The sequence below is a fragment of the Rhea pennata genome, chromosome 1 (assembly GCF_028389875.1).
Source record: "Rhea pennata isolate bPtePen1 chromosome 1, bPtePen1.pri, whole genome shotgun sequence".
Taxonomy (NCBI): domain Eukaryota; kingdom Metazoa; phylum Chordata; class Aves; order Rheiformes; family Rheidae; genus Rhea; species Rhea pennata.
Genome location: NC_084663.1, coordinates 158,294,166 through 158,310,928, shown reverse-complemented (window position 1 = coordinate 158,310,928; position 16,763 = coordinate 158,294,166). Strand labels below are relative to the sequence as shown.

The 16,763-nt window shown below is 35.7% G+C and overlaps 1 protein-coding gene across 5 annotated transcripts in view; it reads right to left on the bottom strand.

Annotated features, from left to right (window-relative positions):
• The window catches only part of FGF14 (fibroblast growth factor 14), a 406,789-nt gene that overhangs the window by 177,742 nt on the left and 212,284 nt on the right, over positions 1-16,763 (bottom strand). For 2 of the 5 annotated variants that reach the window (XM_062566803.1, XM_062566806.1), the window contains exon 2: positions 3,546-3,585. The exons of the other annotated variants lie outside the window; for them this stretch is intronic. In XM_062566803.1, the coding sequence (XP_062422787.1) occupies positions 3,546-3,585 (40 nt within the window). The remainder of the gene's footprint in view (positions 1-3,545; positions 3,586-16,763) is intronic. 5 annotated transcript variants of the gene reach the window in all.

Here is a 16,763-nt window from a genome sequence, read left to right as displayed (position 1 = left end):
CATAAAAACATGCTTCATTTCAGAGGGATCAGACTGGAATTAATTTCCTGGTATATTCTGTATGGCTTCCTCTCACCTGACCCACAGGAAAGATGGTAATATTTTGGAAATTCTCCTTCCCCAGGAGGTAAATGCACAGGAAGGTCGCTGCTTCTCTCTAATGCTGACATTATTTCATTTGAACACTGAGTCCATGACTAACAGTGGTCTCTTTAGAGTACATTCAGAATACCACCGTAGTGCTTATCAACAGAAATTTCTCTTACTACTGCTAATGAGAATTATAAATACCCTAAAACAGGTAAAAGAAATGGATGAGTATATTTAAAAAATTATTATAATAGTTACAGGCTAGAATATCAAAACCATAGGGTACCAGAAATGATGTTAAAGGCAACAATCATATTTATAGTGCAATAAACATAACATATTCTGCATAGACCAGGAAAACTATGAACTATGTTTTAAGAGAAAGCCAGCCAAAAGTTTACCCTGGCTGCAAAATAAGTATGCATGGACAAGGAACCCCTGTTAACTGAATTTGTTACACCTGAAGAGCAGTTTTCAAGTTCTGAGACCATTTAAATCATGTCACCTTTCTCATTTACATTTTGGAAATTCAGTAGGACTGAAATACCAAAATGCTATTTCTTTTTAAACGTATTAGACTTCTCACTCTAAATATCCATTCTCAAAATCTACCCTACTGTATTCTTAAGTGCTGTCTTTCATTATTTGTAATATTAAAAAAAAAATCTAGCAAACGGCAGAAAACACACCCACATATCTGATTCTAAATATCTACTTATGTCCATAGGAAAGTTTTGCTTAAAAAGAATGCTGTATTCTTTATTCTTAGCAAATTACCATATCTAATCCATCACATGTTACAGGTGTTGTTGCAAATTTTATTTGAAGGAAATATAGTTAATACAGCACAAGCATGTTGCAAAACAGATTTTACATTCACGGTCCAGCCGATTCATACATCTTCATGAACTCCCCTTTGCTGCACCCACCATTGGAAAAAGCACACCATAAACGTCCCAGAAGCAATGTAAGAGGTGTTGCCAAATCCCATAAAATCCCACAAAATACTTTTAATTCTCATATAAAACCTGACAATGCCTAAGGTGCTGGACGACTGTCTTTTATCATGGAGATTGACATTCCACATGTTTCTGTGAACTCTGTTGCTTTTGGAGGTATGTAAACTGTCAGCTCTTAGTTGTAGTAGGTTGCTTTCTTTTTCTTTTTTTATTTTCAAGATAGATAATAGGATCTTTGTTGCTAAGCAGGATTTATAAGTGACACAATACTGCCAGGGGCCCCCCAGGAGTCCTGAAGTTTCACTATTCCTCTCCATTATAACTGGTGTAAAAATCAGTATTCCACAGCCATTCACACTACAATACTACATCTTCAACACTGAGATAAAGAAAATATGTACCACTATAACCTGGAGGTGGATGCCACTCCACTGCAGGCCAAGAATTTGTCTTGAAATCAAAATGGACAATCCTGTCCAGCTATCGCTTCCTTAGGTATTGTGACGGTTGCTCAGACACATTACGATCACATAAAGAAAAACAAAAACAAAGCAAGAATATCCCTCTAGTTAAAGTAAAACTGAAGACTAAATGTCTAATAATTATCTCTCTCTTGGAACTTGAAAAGCACAATTTTTCTTGACATCTTAGTAGCCCATGCATTTTCTTTCAGACAGTTCTATTCAGTATTAGAGTGCCATGTCTACACAACAAAGTCATCATGAAAATTAATGGTAATGTTTTGAACTTCAGAATAAAAGCAATTAATTTTACTCCAAAGGCCACCAGGAAAGAACTTACAAAGCTCCTACACCTTAGTTAGCCTCTATTGTCTTACTTCATATTCTTCCACAACAAGGAGTTATTATCTAAATAAAATACAGTTTGTTCTATGTTGACAATGTGAATTTAGGTCTTCCACTAGTCTGGGAAGAATCACTCCACTGAAAGGCTAATCTTCCTGTTAAATGGACCAGGCACAGAGAGGTCATCAAAGTAAATATATTTCTAGTTTCACAGTAGGAGGAAAATAATTATCCTGACTGTAGGGATTATGTGTCACTCCATAAATGACAATATCTTGAGGATTATCATAATCCAATACGGCCAGATCTTCTAATAGAAAAAGGATTCTATTTTATTATCAGACAGACAAAGTTTATTTTATCTTTGCATTTATGCTCGACACACAACCTATGTAGAACAGTTAACATACAGGATCTGATCCCTAATGTGACAGTATCAAATGGAGTGTGTATTCATTATCTGTTGAGGATTTGCTGGGTTTTGTTCTTGCTTTTAACTGTAATACGCAGACTTTTCTGATCATCATGGCAAATACAAATACAGCTTTGCTTTCATAATTACCACAGCTATTCAGAACTTGAAAATATGACTTGTTTGTTGCTGTAGGCATACCATCCAGATCTTAAGGGTGTCATAGAAACTAAGAATGATTCACGGGCATGTTCCTGCTAAGTCAATAGTGAACTAATAACTGAGAACAACACTAAGAAAAACTGTTCCAATCAAGACAGTATATTTTTGAAAACAAGTGTTTGACACATCACTTGCCTTTCTGTATTCCGCTTGATAACAGACCTCAGTAAAACACTTTTTCCCTTAATCTTTGTGCCTCAGCTACTATGCTTTATATATCTGTCTTATAAACACTGCCAATTTATACCCTTTTAGCCAGAGGGCAAAACTGTGATCCCCGTGACAAGAAAAAAAAGACAGACAACATCTTTTGAATAACTTCTGTGCCTTTGAGTGAAATGTCTATTTGAACACTACACACACAGTATTATTTAAACTACTTTCCTACCCTTAAAAGTAATAAAAGTCCTCTGTTTAGCAGCAATTTTCCTCTTCCTTTTATAAGAAAAACTCTTCTTATGCAAGGCTGGGTACCTTCTTCCCATGTCATTCAAACTAATCAAGATTATGCAATTAGAATTTAAGTTTACAATATTTTTGATGAAATCTGACCCACAAGATGAGCCAGTGTTCTATCAGCCCTACAGTATTAGCTTTTCAAAAAGGTAGCACGCTATATTATCTATTATAGTAGACTCTTTTTTTAATAGAAAGATGATTATCCTCTCCCCATCACTGTTTTCTTCAAAATCCCACATACGATAGCACAAAAATATTTAAAAGCTAGAGGATGACAAGAGGACTTCAGATTTGGTAATGGGATATAAAACCTGCTCAGTTTAAGCTCAGTCACATTATGGTCAAGAGTGACTGCAATCCGACCTGGTAGCTTTGCTTCATAGGTCATATTTCATCTGCAATTTCCTCAGCTCAGAATTTCCTCAGTCAATTAACTCACAAAACACTGGGAAGATGTGTTTTTATAAAAGGCAGCAAATAGCAGTATAAGACATCAATATGATGATAATGTGATTATCAGTCATAATATGGTTGAGCACATTCTGTGTTAAGACCAGTGAGTAGGGAGAGACAAAGGAGAAAGGGAAAATTACATACCACTATTTGTGTTTGTTGTTGTCCTCCCTCTTCTTCCATCCTACAAAACAAGATCCCATACAGCAAGTGTTATCTACCTACTAGAAAGCAGGAGGCAAAAAGACTGTCAATCACAGGAGGTATTACATACAGTAAATTTCCACCCTTTCTCCCCCTTGTAGTCATTCAAAACAAAAAAAAGAAAGAATAAACTTGGTAGAATTAGAAACTATGCTATTCTGCAGAAAGCCAGTATTAATGTAAAAAGGGGAAGGAGAGAGGAAGGTAGGATGGGAGAAAACAAGATTATGACAAACACAATTACTAGTACGTAATTTTACACTTCTGTATATCCTGTCTTCTCCCATCCTACAAAACAAGATTCCATACAACAAGCAGAAGTGCTAAGAAATGAAGTAAGAAAATAGGCTTCCCTTAACTGGCAGCCTGAGGAACTCTTGAACTAAAATCATCCAGATAAAGTAGTATGTCTTGCCGATAACAACAGTGACAAGGAATGTATGAAGGATAAAATCTCAGGTTTGTATATATTAGATGCTGGTGCCTCAGTCCTTTTCCACAGAAGATTAAAATGCTTCCAATACATTGCTCATTAAGAGGCAGACATCTGCATTTTTTTGTACCCAGGAGAATCTTCACAGCACATAGTAATGCTTACTTCAAATATTACTAAAATTTTCCTTTCCCATAGAACAAAATCTCTTCATCATATGAGCTTGGTCTAGGTTAAGGAGACATAAGCACATGGTGACAACTGACATCTGAGGCTCTTGAGAAAACAGCCATCTTTCTCCATCTATATACCAAGAGGTATACAGTCATCTATACTGCTGAAAACTGACGGAAAGAAGTATACACTACACAAACAACTTCATTTAGAAGTACAGTCAGTTCAGAAAAAAATAAAGAAGTTTGCCTTTGTGCTTAAAAGGTGTCTGTATAGAAGCAAATGAGAGACCAAAGAGAGATCCATGCAAAAAATCTGGAATAGCCATGCTGTGAAATACAGCCCATCTTTTTCTCATTGCCTGCCAAGTCAAATCCTGAATATACTGAGTCCAGAAACTTCCTAAGCTCTGGGAAGCATTTCTGATGACCTTCCTGAAAGGAATTAACAGCCAATAACTTCAGAGATCACCTATTAACAAACTACCCTAAAATAAGAGAGTTCAACAGCTGTAAAACAGCTGTAATGCTTAATAATATAACTACAATACTAGTTTTTATTTATAAGGCAAATATGATGGAATTACTACAAAATAGAATGAGGTTGGGTGGGGCAAAAATGATTGTAGATAAGTTCAAGAAGACTGAAAGAATATTTATTGAAATAGATACCTTACTACAGAAGATTCTTTCACTGTTTCTACAAACATTTAAATCTCAAATTATAAGTAGGCACCTAAGCCACAAAAAGGGGGAGTTTTATGCTCATGCATTAACTAGTCAAATATTATAACAGTACAAGCTTTAGAAATGCAGTTTCCTGAAACTTTACACACATTTCTTGTAAATGCTATTTCTAGCTACCTAACAAGAGCTGTTGAGAAAAATCCTGAATTACTCATCCATATCAGTTCACAGAGGAACAACAGGTCGGTCACTAGGCTGTAGTTACTGGAATATAATTAAGCTATATATCTTAAGAGAATTATTACATTATTGTGATGATTGCAACCTATAGAGAGTAATATTTTACAAATACATCTTTATAAAAATATCTACCTCAAATACAAAGGTTTAAACATACAAAAGTTAAAATTCTTCAACTTCTTTTGAAGGCCCTTTATAATAACATAATCAAAGTCACAGGGACTAGACTAAGGGCAAGAGGAAACAGCAGTGGGATCAAAGAAGAAAAGCCCAAGAAATATCTGAAAGACAATTTTCATTTGTTATAGGCTAGTTTTTTACAAGAGCAAAGCCAATAGAAGCGAACCTTGAAGGCAGGCTGAAGACCAAATATCCCAATAGGTAAGAAACTAAACTCAGAGACAGAGTAGCTGTGAGAAAAGTAAAATGTTCCGTCAGATGCAGGGTATAGAGCAATTAAAATATACTGAAAGCCAACTACATTATTTATTCGCTTTATAGCTACAAAATGTGTCATAAAATATTCTTTTCGGGTAGCAGAGAGCAGATACTCACTGACAATGATATGTTAAGACAATTAAGAAAACTGAAAAGCCACAAGTCACCAGAGAGCAAAACGTAGCACCACCAAATGACCCACTGAGTGAGAATAAGGCATACTGGATCTCATAGCTACTATGTGCATATAAAAGGTATGACCACCATAATAACCAGTAATCTTTGCCTTCCTAAATATGCCATTCATGGCAGGGTTATCTGAAGCAAAGCTTTCAAGTAGGCTCAAAGTCAGCATCTTGCCACAGATCCAGAAGACATACAACCTCTGCTGTTGTACCTTCTGAAATATTTTCCAGAGGAGAACAGATCTCAGAGAGAAAATCTAATAAGGCATATAACTGGGAACTGTGATGCAGGGCTGCAATTCTAGCTTTTTGACCGTAGAGTCTATTTTGACTCCACAGCCACCTTGACCTCCAGTCAAGTCTTGCTTACAGAGATCAGTCACTGAAGATGGAAGTTAGCTGGCTTTGATTTCTCATATGAATTCAAATTCCCTTCAGTCATACGCATTTGATTTAGCATGAATATCCTAATAGACCCAGCAGTCAGATTACATCATTGTTAAAAGTGCTGTGCTGTCAGATACATGATACCTGCCCAGATTCATCACAGTAAAGCCTACACAGTATAAATACAGAATCCTAAAGGGGACTCAAATCTCCCTGCACAGCACTCACAACATGAGCATCATGCTCTTGGGGCCATAAATTCTGCACTCAGTCATCTTCACTTCAAATAATACACACAATTTTCTTTCCAAATACATGTTAATGGTCATAAAGTTTACAGTGGGCACAGTGAGAGTTGTCATTCACTTGTGGTGCCTGGGAGTCCTGTTAGAATTAAAAGGTCACAAAAAAATATCTAAACAATTTCTACAGTGCAAAATTTTCTCCTTGAAAAATCATGGAAACATTCATTTTAATCAAATGTTTTTACTGAAAAAAAAAGAATAGAAATTGCTATTATTCTTTTTCTTTGCATAAAAAATTTAGGTCTCAACTACCTCTGCTCAAGTTGCAGAATCTTTATGGAGAGTGTCCTGTGTTTCCCTTTTATGAAGATTTAACACGTTGGAAATACCTGTTGAAAGACTGTACTCAGTCAAAATCTGTATTGGACACTTTTTGGCAGTAAACAGCATATCCTAAATTTCCTGCAGATTCATCTCAAAATCTCTACAAAGACTTTTCTCAGATGAAAGTTCTCCAACCTGGGAGCTCCCCTACAGATCTTTAAAAAAATTGTCATTTGGTAAAGTTTCGTATTTACATAGTCATTCTTCATACAACAGGTCCCACTGTGCTGAGTAAAAGACACCTGCAATGCTGGATCAGAAGCAGGTAGCACAAAAACAAAAAGAAAAGCATTTTCTAGTTGGGATGTGCTCTATTTAGCAATGAATGCATACAGAATTAAGACTATGGTGTGAATTTTTTAAAAAAAAAATTTTAAAAAAAGAGAGACTAAGTAGTAAGAACAGCTTCAAAGAGACCACCTACAGGGCAGTGGAGGGGTTCTGAGGGGAGGGGAGGGGAGTGGACAGCTTTTTCCATTGCAATGAACACATCAGCTGTCAGAACACTTCGGAAAAAAACAAAAAAACAAAAAAAACCCAAAGAAAATACGGGGACTTAAAGGAGGCTACCGAGAGACATTTTAGTGATTTAGCAAGGAAAAAAAAATCAAAACCTATCCCCAAATCCTAAAGAGAATATATCCACCTTTATTAGCAGTCTTCATTTGACCATGAGCTCAAACACAAGACCAACACCTGAAAATAAAATTCAAATACCAGAAGCCCTGTTTTTCTTGAAACTCTGTTTTGCAAAGGAAGGGAAAACTAACCAACTGTTCTGTCAGATTTTCAATGCTATTGAATATTTCTACGATGACATGCAGCACTCAGAACTGGTAGAACATATTTCTCTTCCTTCTCCAAGAGACAGAGGCAATATGTAATGTGTGGGCCAGTAGTGCCAATAAAAACCCATAATATGATTTTTTTTTCCTTGCCTCTATTTAAGGCATGTACAAAAGCAGATACACTGTCCTACCTCATTCCTGAGCATCATTGTCCTCTAGGAGCAAAAAATTTTGGCTCAGAAGCAAAAGTATTAAGAATGCCAGTGAGCCAAGGTAACATGGAGCCTGGCTGTTCACAGGTTTCATTTTAAAATTTTCTTTCTGCCTCCTCCATTGGAGTAGGAGGAGCTATATTCCTTGTTGTATGGAAAGCTATTTTGTGGATTAAGAGATGAAGGGACATACAAAAAAAAAAAATAAATTAAAATGCAATCTGTAAAATAGCACAGAAAAGCTCTTGGGTGAGATATTATCCATCTCAGAAAGAAGGGCATAAATAGCAGTATTGCAGTTACCACACAGCAAAAACATTTTGGCTGCTGGGAGATGTGGAAAGAAGGAAGAAAAAACTTACCTACTACATGAGAGTATGGAGCTCAGCTTTCAGTCATTTACTCCTACACAAGTACTGCTCAAAAAAGTGAAAAAAAATACATATCTACCATAGTGCTAACATTCGTTACACGAAGACCAGATATCTTTCTCACTTTTCAGATGGGCATCCAAACAGTTTTACAAGATCACAAAAATTTGTTTCCATTTTCTAGAGTCTTTTTAACTGTTAACCTGAAAATTAAAATAATATGTATCCCATTAGCAATCTCTTGAGAATTTTACTCTTTGCAGCTGGATGTTTTTTGCACAAAGTTCTTCTGAACAATTTCGTATTACAGAAACAAAAATGCTTGCATAAACGCTGGCACATTTTCTGAATGAACTAATGCTTTCTAGGAAGCTCAGAAGCAGAAGTGAGGGATGAAATATTCAGTGTGGATCCTAGACCAGGGATTTATTGTCTGGGTGAATTAGGCATAAGTACTAGATAGCTCAGTATGCACGCACTTATCAAGCATATAGTTCAACATATACGTTTCATAATTGTTTAGAAAGTTAACTAATCTGTTCTGGTCCAAAGCGTTCATAGCACAACCAAAGTTATTAGATATGCACATAACAGTCCACAAATTGAAATATAATTAATAATTATTCTCTAGTCACAACAGTTAATCACTCACTGTACAATAAATAGGCAATGCTTCAAGCAAATACCAGCTGTAAAATGCAGCGCTGTAATTAAATGAGTTTATCTTACTTATAAATCAGCACGTATTGATATCCCAAGTTTGCTTAATAAACAGCTACAGTTCAAAATACCACGCTTATTATTTTAAGCCATTTGCACATGAAGACGATTATGTTCAAGGTGCCTCAGGGAAAGGAAGCAGATACCAAGAACTCCCTGTGCTATAAACACTGTAGCTAAGTGCAAGTCTGATGATATATGGTTATCAGGATTGCAAGGCATACAAGAAGCTAGGAAAAAAATTACTTGTTCTATCAGACTTATTCAAGAAACACTAGGATAAGACTGTATTATCACTGACTTGTGATAATTTATCCTGCTGCACTGATTCCTTAATTATTTGAAAGTCAGAGTACATGAATTAACTTTCCTCTCAGCTTTTATAGCACACAGTGGGTTTCCATACCATGACTAGACTTCTGAAGTACTACTGCAGTATAAATAACAGGTCTAACCACACTATCTCCATGCAACACTTTTCAGTTGCAATGGTTTCTCCACCATTTCTTTGAAAAGACTACACACTTTAATTCTGTCTAAAAATAAAGATACATATTTGCAATTTTTATAAGTGCCACAGAAACACACTTTTTGTTTGAGAATATACATTGAACGATACTCTTTCCAACACAGAGCATAAATTTAAGAGAGAATCCAACACAGTAACATCACCACACTTCAGTGAACAGCATGTAATAGCTATCAGGAAAGACAAGAGAGAAAATCCTCAAGAAAACATACATGCAGAAGCTTTCATGAAAGAGGGTTCCATCACATTGGAACGTGTGATGTGAAGATAATGCCCTACATGTACATTCCACATAGAAGATCAATAGGGGTAATGACAAGGTACCTAACCTAGAGGAGAAAGTGAGGATCCCTTATGAATGGAGAGAGCAAGTGCTCTTGGAGGAGAAAATAAGGATATTATGAAGAAATACAAAAGAGTCTGACGAGGATTGGACAACAGAACAAGAGAAAGTTTGTGTTTGTTGAGGGAAAACTGACTTCAATAAAGTAGGATTTAGACTTCTGTATAGAGGATAATTAACAGAAGAGTAAAGCAGACACAGAGCTAAAACAGACTTTAAGAGAATATAATTAGTCAAAATAAAATAAATTTAAAAGAACTGCATGAAAGAAATAAACACACAGCGAGGTCAGATAAGAAAATGGCACCTCAAAAACATCAACTTTCAAGAAATCTCAGCATTTCCGTGTCTCTCAATAGTAAAGTATTCTGAATGTCTAAAATATATTTCAGAAGCTCTAAAAATTATGCCGTATAGCTATGTATTCAGATGTAGCATTTAAATACCTAAGGTTGTACAACCATATTTGAATACTGAGGTCTTTGTGTATGTTATAGATAATTCAGTCCTAAAAGCTGTTATTACTGCACTGTTTCAAAACTTTTTTCCCTCCTGCTTGTTCTCAATTTTATTATTTTCTTTCATTCCACTGTATGGTGACACTATACAATATCACAGAAACCCGTACAGATTTTTGTTCCTGGTATCCAATTCCTCCCTGAGGAGACAGCATTAGAATAGGAACTAAGCTGTCCAATATTGGTTCTAGAAGAGTTGATTATATCCCCACATATGAATCCTTAATATATTGTTTATTAGCTTTTTCTTCAAAAAATACTATGTACTAAAGCAATAAGAACACATTTTGCTAGGCTTTAACATTTTGAATTCAGGGTGGCATTTTGACCACTCCACATACCAGACAGCTGTTGAGTGGTAGCTAACATGCATCAGCAATTATTTTGGGCGCAGAACAGATGACTTGGTTATTTCCCCCTTTTTTTAAAAAAAAAAAAAAAAATCTTTGTTCTTTTACTGAAAATTCTCAAGATTAGGCTTAAAAGGTAAAAAAAAAAGAAATTGCACTTGCAATGGAAAATGAAGCGTGTACTTGTTACCTGTTACCTGTGCCTCCTTTTAAAGCCCCTTCTTCTTTTTAAGTCCATAAAGATAATACTTGTTACAGTAAATATTACTCACTCTTCATAAGTTATTGCAACCTGCTCTGTAAAATCAGTGATTATAGACTCAATTTCCACACATTCTCATGGGCCTGCTATACCTCTAGATCGACTGACTGAATGAATACTGAGTTACATCTTCTACATACTAGCATCAGAAATTTCCATTAAGAACCCCATGCTAGAGGATTTTTCTAATTGATCAGTTTCCACTCAGGTACCTAAAAAAGTTTTCCAAAATGCTTACCGAACTGACGTCTTTAGCATCTTCAAAAATCTTTCCTCCTTCCTCCTAAAATTCCTACTAAGAACAAAAATAGAGATGTCTTATTTTGATAGCTAGATAAGATTGGAGTTTCTTGGTGGTGTTTTAGGAGAAGAAAAATCCAGTTTAGTAAACAAAGTCTTCTTTTGCTGATGCCAAACAAAAAATATGTTAATGGTACAGGAGTTAATTTGAACCTTAAATACATTTTCCAGCATGTTCAAATTTTCAAACACATTAAGTGGAAGATAAATCCTAATTTTGATCATTAATAAGGAAGGACAGTATAAGACATCCTAAAATTAAGGTACAAAACAAGATTCTATTCACTAGAATGTATTCAGAGATACTAAATGAATTAAGCGTCCACTCTATTTAGCAAGTGAATAAAACACACTAGTGCCTCATGTGTATAACAAAAAAAATATTCTGTGTTAAATACTTTATTAGTCCAGACTGACTGAAGGTTTCTGTTTCATAACTTCATCTGTCCTTCTAAACAGTACACTCTAATGTGGCTTCTGATTCCATTGCCTCATTTTCATAGACCTCACATAGCATTTAAAAAATATATTTTTGAATGTGTTTCTACTTAAAAAAAAAATCATGAAGAGTGAAGTAAACCCTAAAAACTCAGATTTTTTAATGAGTCAACATTGTAATCATACACATCATAAACTCACTGTAGTAAAGCTGCTGGAAGGCAGAATGTTCATAGAGATGAACTCTGAGGCGTATGCAGCCTGTGCTGCTCTGGAACACTACTCACCCTAAATCTACACATCATTAGGCAACGGATGACGTGGGTACCTGGGAATGATAAAGAGTCCAGTATCTACACATGTGTGAGGGTGCATACTATTCTCTTACTTCTCATGTATGAACACCATTTAGATATTAGAGAACACTCACAAAGAGAGCAAGATAACATATTTTGGTAGAGGAAATAATAGCTCCAACTGTACATCACCACAAGTTTCTGAAGTTATTCATCAGTCCACAACAGTCTATGTCTCCTCCCCCTTCCCTTCACGGAGTTTTATCAGAAGAGTAGAAGACTATTTATTTATTTATTTATTTATTTGAAGATTACAATAATCTCCATTCCTGACCTCTCTAACAGCTGTATGCCAGGGAAATCCCAGGCACCAAAGCTTGCAGCCACAGTCAAATTTCTCCAGGTGACTGGAGATGTTCAATCAGCCAGGGAAAAGCCATTACTTTGCTCAAATGTCAAGTTTTCTGATGTTATCTCAAGAACATTATTGGGATATTCTGACCAAAGCTGGATTTAATGTAGTCCTACACAATCACTGGAAGGGAAAAACTGACCCCTGAAAAAACACAGCTGTCGGTCATATTGCTGGGCAGTTCAAGGGAAGCAGCACAGGGGACTGCCTGGAGGACCATACGCATTTCTTAGATCAGGGAGTCAGACACTACAAACTGAAGAATTTGCAAAGTCTGAAATATATCTTGGCAAGTGTTGAGAAATGTGAGTTGTGGGAGTTCAGTTTAAGGAAACTTCTCAGGGTCTTGCTGGTTTAGCATCAGTGAGTTCTAACATTTGCATCTCAAAAGACACAAATATTGAGTAAGCTGACAAAAATTATATCATCCAAAAAGGGAAATCCCTAACTTAATAACATTGCCTCCTGAGTCAAATGAGCTGTAAAATTTTAGCAAAAATTCAGAAGTCAAATGTATATCAAATGACCCATGCAACTTAAAACACAAAAGACAAATATTCCCCCCAAAAATGCAAATGAACACTTCCCTTCCGCAAGTGATCTGACTGTAGTCAACCAATTATATACACATCTATAGGAACAGGGAATTTATTTTTGCAACCCACAGACATACCATGTCCACTACTTCAACTTAGGAAAAGAGAAATATCAGCACTGAAGAACATCTTAGAATTTTAGTTTACATGGTAAATCCAAGTCTTCCCCCACCCTGATTCAAAGGAACCTATTCTGTATCTACACATTTGAAAGGAATTTGGCTCAGATATAGGTTAGCACTAGGTTCACATTACAAATCATGAATCTTCAGTATGTAACATTATGGTTAACACTCAACCATTAAGAATAACAAAAGGTAGCAGACTACAGAGCTATGAAAAAATCATAATCAGTTTTTAGGGATTTAATTATTATACTCAACTGCAATTTCAAGACGATAAATGAGCTAGTTTTTTTTTCCAATCAGTATTCCAGCTCAATAAATAGCTTGCACAGCAGGCCACAGCTTTAGTACATTCTCTTAAGCACTTTTAATAATGCAGTATATAATACAGTTCAATTATTTCTTTATAATTTACTACCTTTGGCTCTGGAAAACATAAAGCTTCCAAATTCTATCCTGTCAGTCATCTTTTATTTTATAATTCAAAGTTAAATGTTCAAATTTTTATTGACACTTGCTCATAGTACTAGCACTACTATTCAGTGCTATGGCATAGAGTGTATGCAGATACTTCTAACAATACCAACAGCAGAAATACGACGAGATTGTCCCAGAAAAGTGCCAATATCAGTATACTAAATGGCTCATCACGAGATGAATACTTTTGTGTACATTTACTGAAATTAGAATTTTTCAAAGTTGTGACATGTAAATATCTTGAATATCTTGAAAGAATATTACCTAGAACATACCATGATGCAACTTAAAGTATCTCACAAGCAAAACAGAAGGTAGTATATCAAAGGGATTTTTTAAAAATCTAGACTATTTTCCTAAAAAAAAAAAAAAAAAAAAAAGAGGAAAAAAAAAAAAAGAGAGAGATGGAGGGAGGAAGAGGGGGAGAGACTTCTCTTCCTCCCTGAGAAAATGGCACTCAGCTGGCAGTAGAAACACCAGCTGCTCCTGAATAAAGACAAGAGAAAATCAGCTGTTATTAACATAGAGGGATGATGCTACCCCACTTCAAGGAGACTGCGTGTCTAAGAACGCTAAATCTTTTGGACATAGTATCCCTGCATGGGACTAACTGAGCCCAACAGGACATACTGCCCCACGTTAAGTCAGTTGAAGCATTTGAAGATGACTCCCTCAGTCATACAAAACCTCTTATATAGAGACTATGAAGTGGTTTGAGAGAAAATAAGTTTTTTTTTTTTTGCATTAGCAATCAGAACTCACTGTCTTTGAGAAAGAATTTGATTATTGGCTATGTTTGTCACTGTGCTAAGCATGCTTTCTAGAACAATGCCAAGGAGTAGTCATAAAATGTTTTCTTCTGTACATACATTCTCGGCATTCATAATTGCTCTCTTCCTCAGTTGATGAGCTCAGGTTCAGCAGGGCAATATATTCTCTGTAAGCAAATCAATTGAAATAAAGACTGGAAGTGATACTTGCTTATTTTTCAATTTAAAGCAAATCATCCCACACTTTTTCCAGTAAAAAAAAAAAAAAAAAAAAAACAAAATCCAAGAGAGTAGATTACTATCTGTGAAGTAATTTCTATTAGTTTAGAATGGATCGTATTTCTTCATTTTTTTTCTCCCCTAAGAAAAGCATAAATACAAGCTCTTTAATGAAGCTTCAAAAATGTATTTTTACTATAGAGTGACTATATTTACCAAGGAGTGAAATGAGCCAGATGATAAAAAGTTACTAGTCTCAGAATAAAATGATCAATAATATTTAGCTATTCATTCTGCTGCTGCAAAAAAGACATGGCTACAGTGGACTACTAGCTATCCTTACTATCAGGAAAATAGAGTCCAGAGGAAGAAACAGAAACTTTTCTTCTTATAAGAACATTTGCTTTATATACTATAGAGGCATACCACTGGTCAAATTCCAAAGCGGATACCAAGTGCCTCCACTTTTCCAAGTATTTGGAGGAGAAAGCCTCAGAGAAAGGAACCCACCAGTTTCCAATTTTTGCCTCTGACATTAGGAGGAGGCAAAAAAAGAGAGCCCAAGAACAGCTTAGACACATTTTTTGCTCAACAGTCACTTCTCTGCCTCTCTCAAGCATCAACCAGAAAAATAAAGAATGGTTAAACAAGTGTGGGAGGAAATTTTGTATCCCAGCCAGTCCCTTGTAAAGCCCTTAAAAGCTTGGCCTCCAAAACATGATATTATTTGCATGTGGTGAGACCACAGTTTAAAGGTACCTTTGCAGGAAAAAAATCATCTTAATGTTTCTCATCCTCTGGAGTGTAAATGATCCTTTCCCCTTGCCTCTCCTTCTCTCTTCCTACAACCGCTGGACTAATAGTTCTCGGAGGGTTTAGTCCATTCTGTGCTTTGTCCTGATACTAGCTAGAATCAGGCAATGAATCAGAAATTGGCACTAGGAAAAAAAGAAGTCAGATCCATTTGGGGCCAGCCAAATCTTGGGTCCCTTCCACTGCTGTCCTTAGTGTTACTGTCTGGATTTTCTTCTCTTCCTCAGTGATGAGGAGTTATCAGAGATGCAGGAGTACTATCCTTGTTAATATATATTTATTGCCTAGTAACAACACAGTATATATCAAATGATAGGTTTAAACCCTTTAACTACTCTTTTTTTTCTGATATATATATATATTTTTTTTGTGGTGGGGGAGGGCACGACTGTTGCCCTTTCCACTATCATCTTATCCTCCTTGCTTTTCTGCTCTCCATCCTTCTATATCTTTTCTGACTTCTTTCTAATCTCTACAACCCATTCCTCACTCCTCTTTCTCCCCCTCTGCCATATGCAGTTCTTCTTCCAATCTCCAAATCTCTCCTAGAAATCACTGCTGGAAAGGCAGGCGTGAAGACAATCCCAGCAATCTCAATTAAAATACGAGTGTTACATAGTCACCTTTTCCCCACAAACAGACTTGCAGAGGAGCTGCTGGTTTAAGTGAAATAGTTTAAGCTACCACTGCAGAGAGAGTGCAAAGACACTTTATATTATGCTATAAATGTGTGTCACACCAGGAATTGTACTCTATGATGAACGGTGGAAAGCCTGTATTAAAAAGAAAAACAGAAAATAAATAAATGGCTAAGGTTTTGATTTTGAAGAATGAAATGCAACAAGAGTTTAGGTGCTATTCCACAAAAGAAAAGTTTGATTTTGCAAAAATATTTGGTATTACAAAAAATTTGGCATTTTAACTTTCCTTAGGATAACATTAAAACAGCATTGACCAAAGAAAATGTGAATACACAGTATGGAGGAGAAAATGAATTCTGGAAGGAAAAAAAAACCAAACAAATAAACCTTTCAGCTATTGCACTAGTGATACTGTAGAACATCTTACCCAAAAAAGCAATGGAGAAGAAAATAAAAATAATGATAAAAAAAATCAGTTTCTAAGGTGGAACAATTTATGAAATGGATACCTATGTTGCCTGTAAGAAGAGGTGAGAACACTCTGCATAGATCCCTTTCAGTCCTCTGTTCTCAGTTCCTGACAGTTATGTCAAAACAGTTATTCTCCATGATTCTGGTAAAATCAACATACAGTTAAAATTTTGCAAATGATGTAGGAAACATGGAAAAGTGAAAGCTGCGATTTTTTTTTTTTTTTTTTTTTTTTTTTAGAAAGGCAATGTCATGTCATACATAGGAAAGTATATAAAGATAATTATAACAGTTATTAGTTGTAGATACTCTTATGAAGCAGGAACATGGGAAGG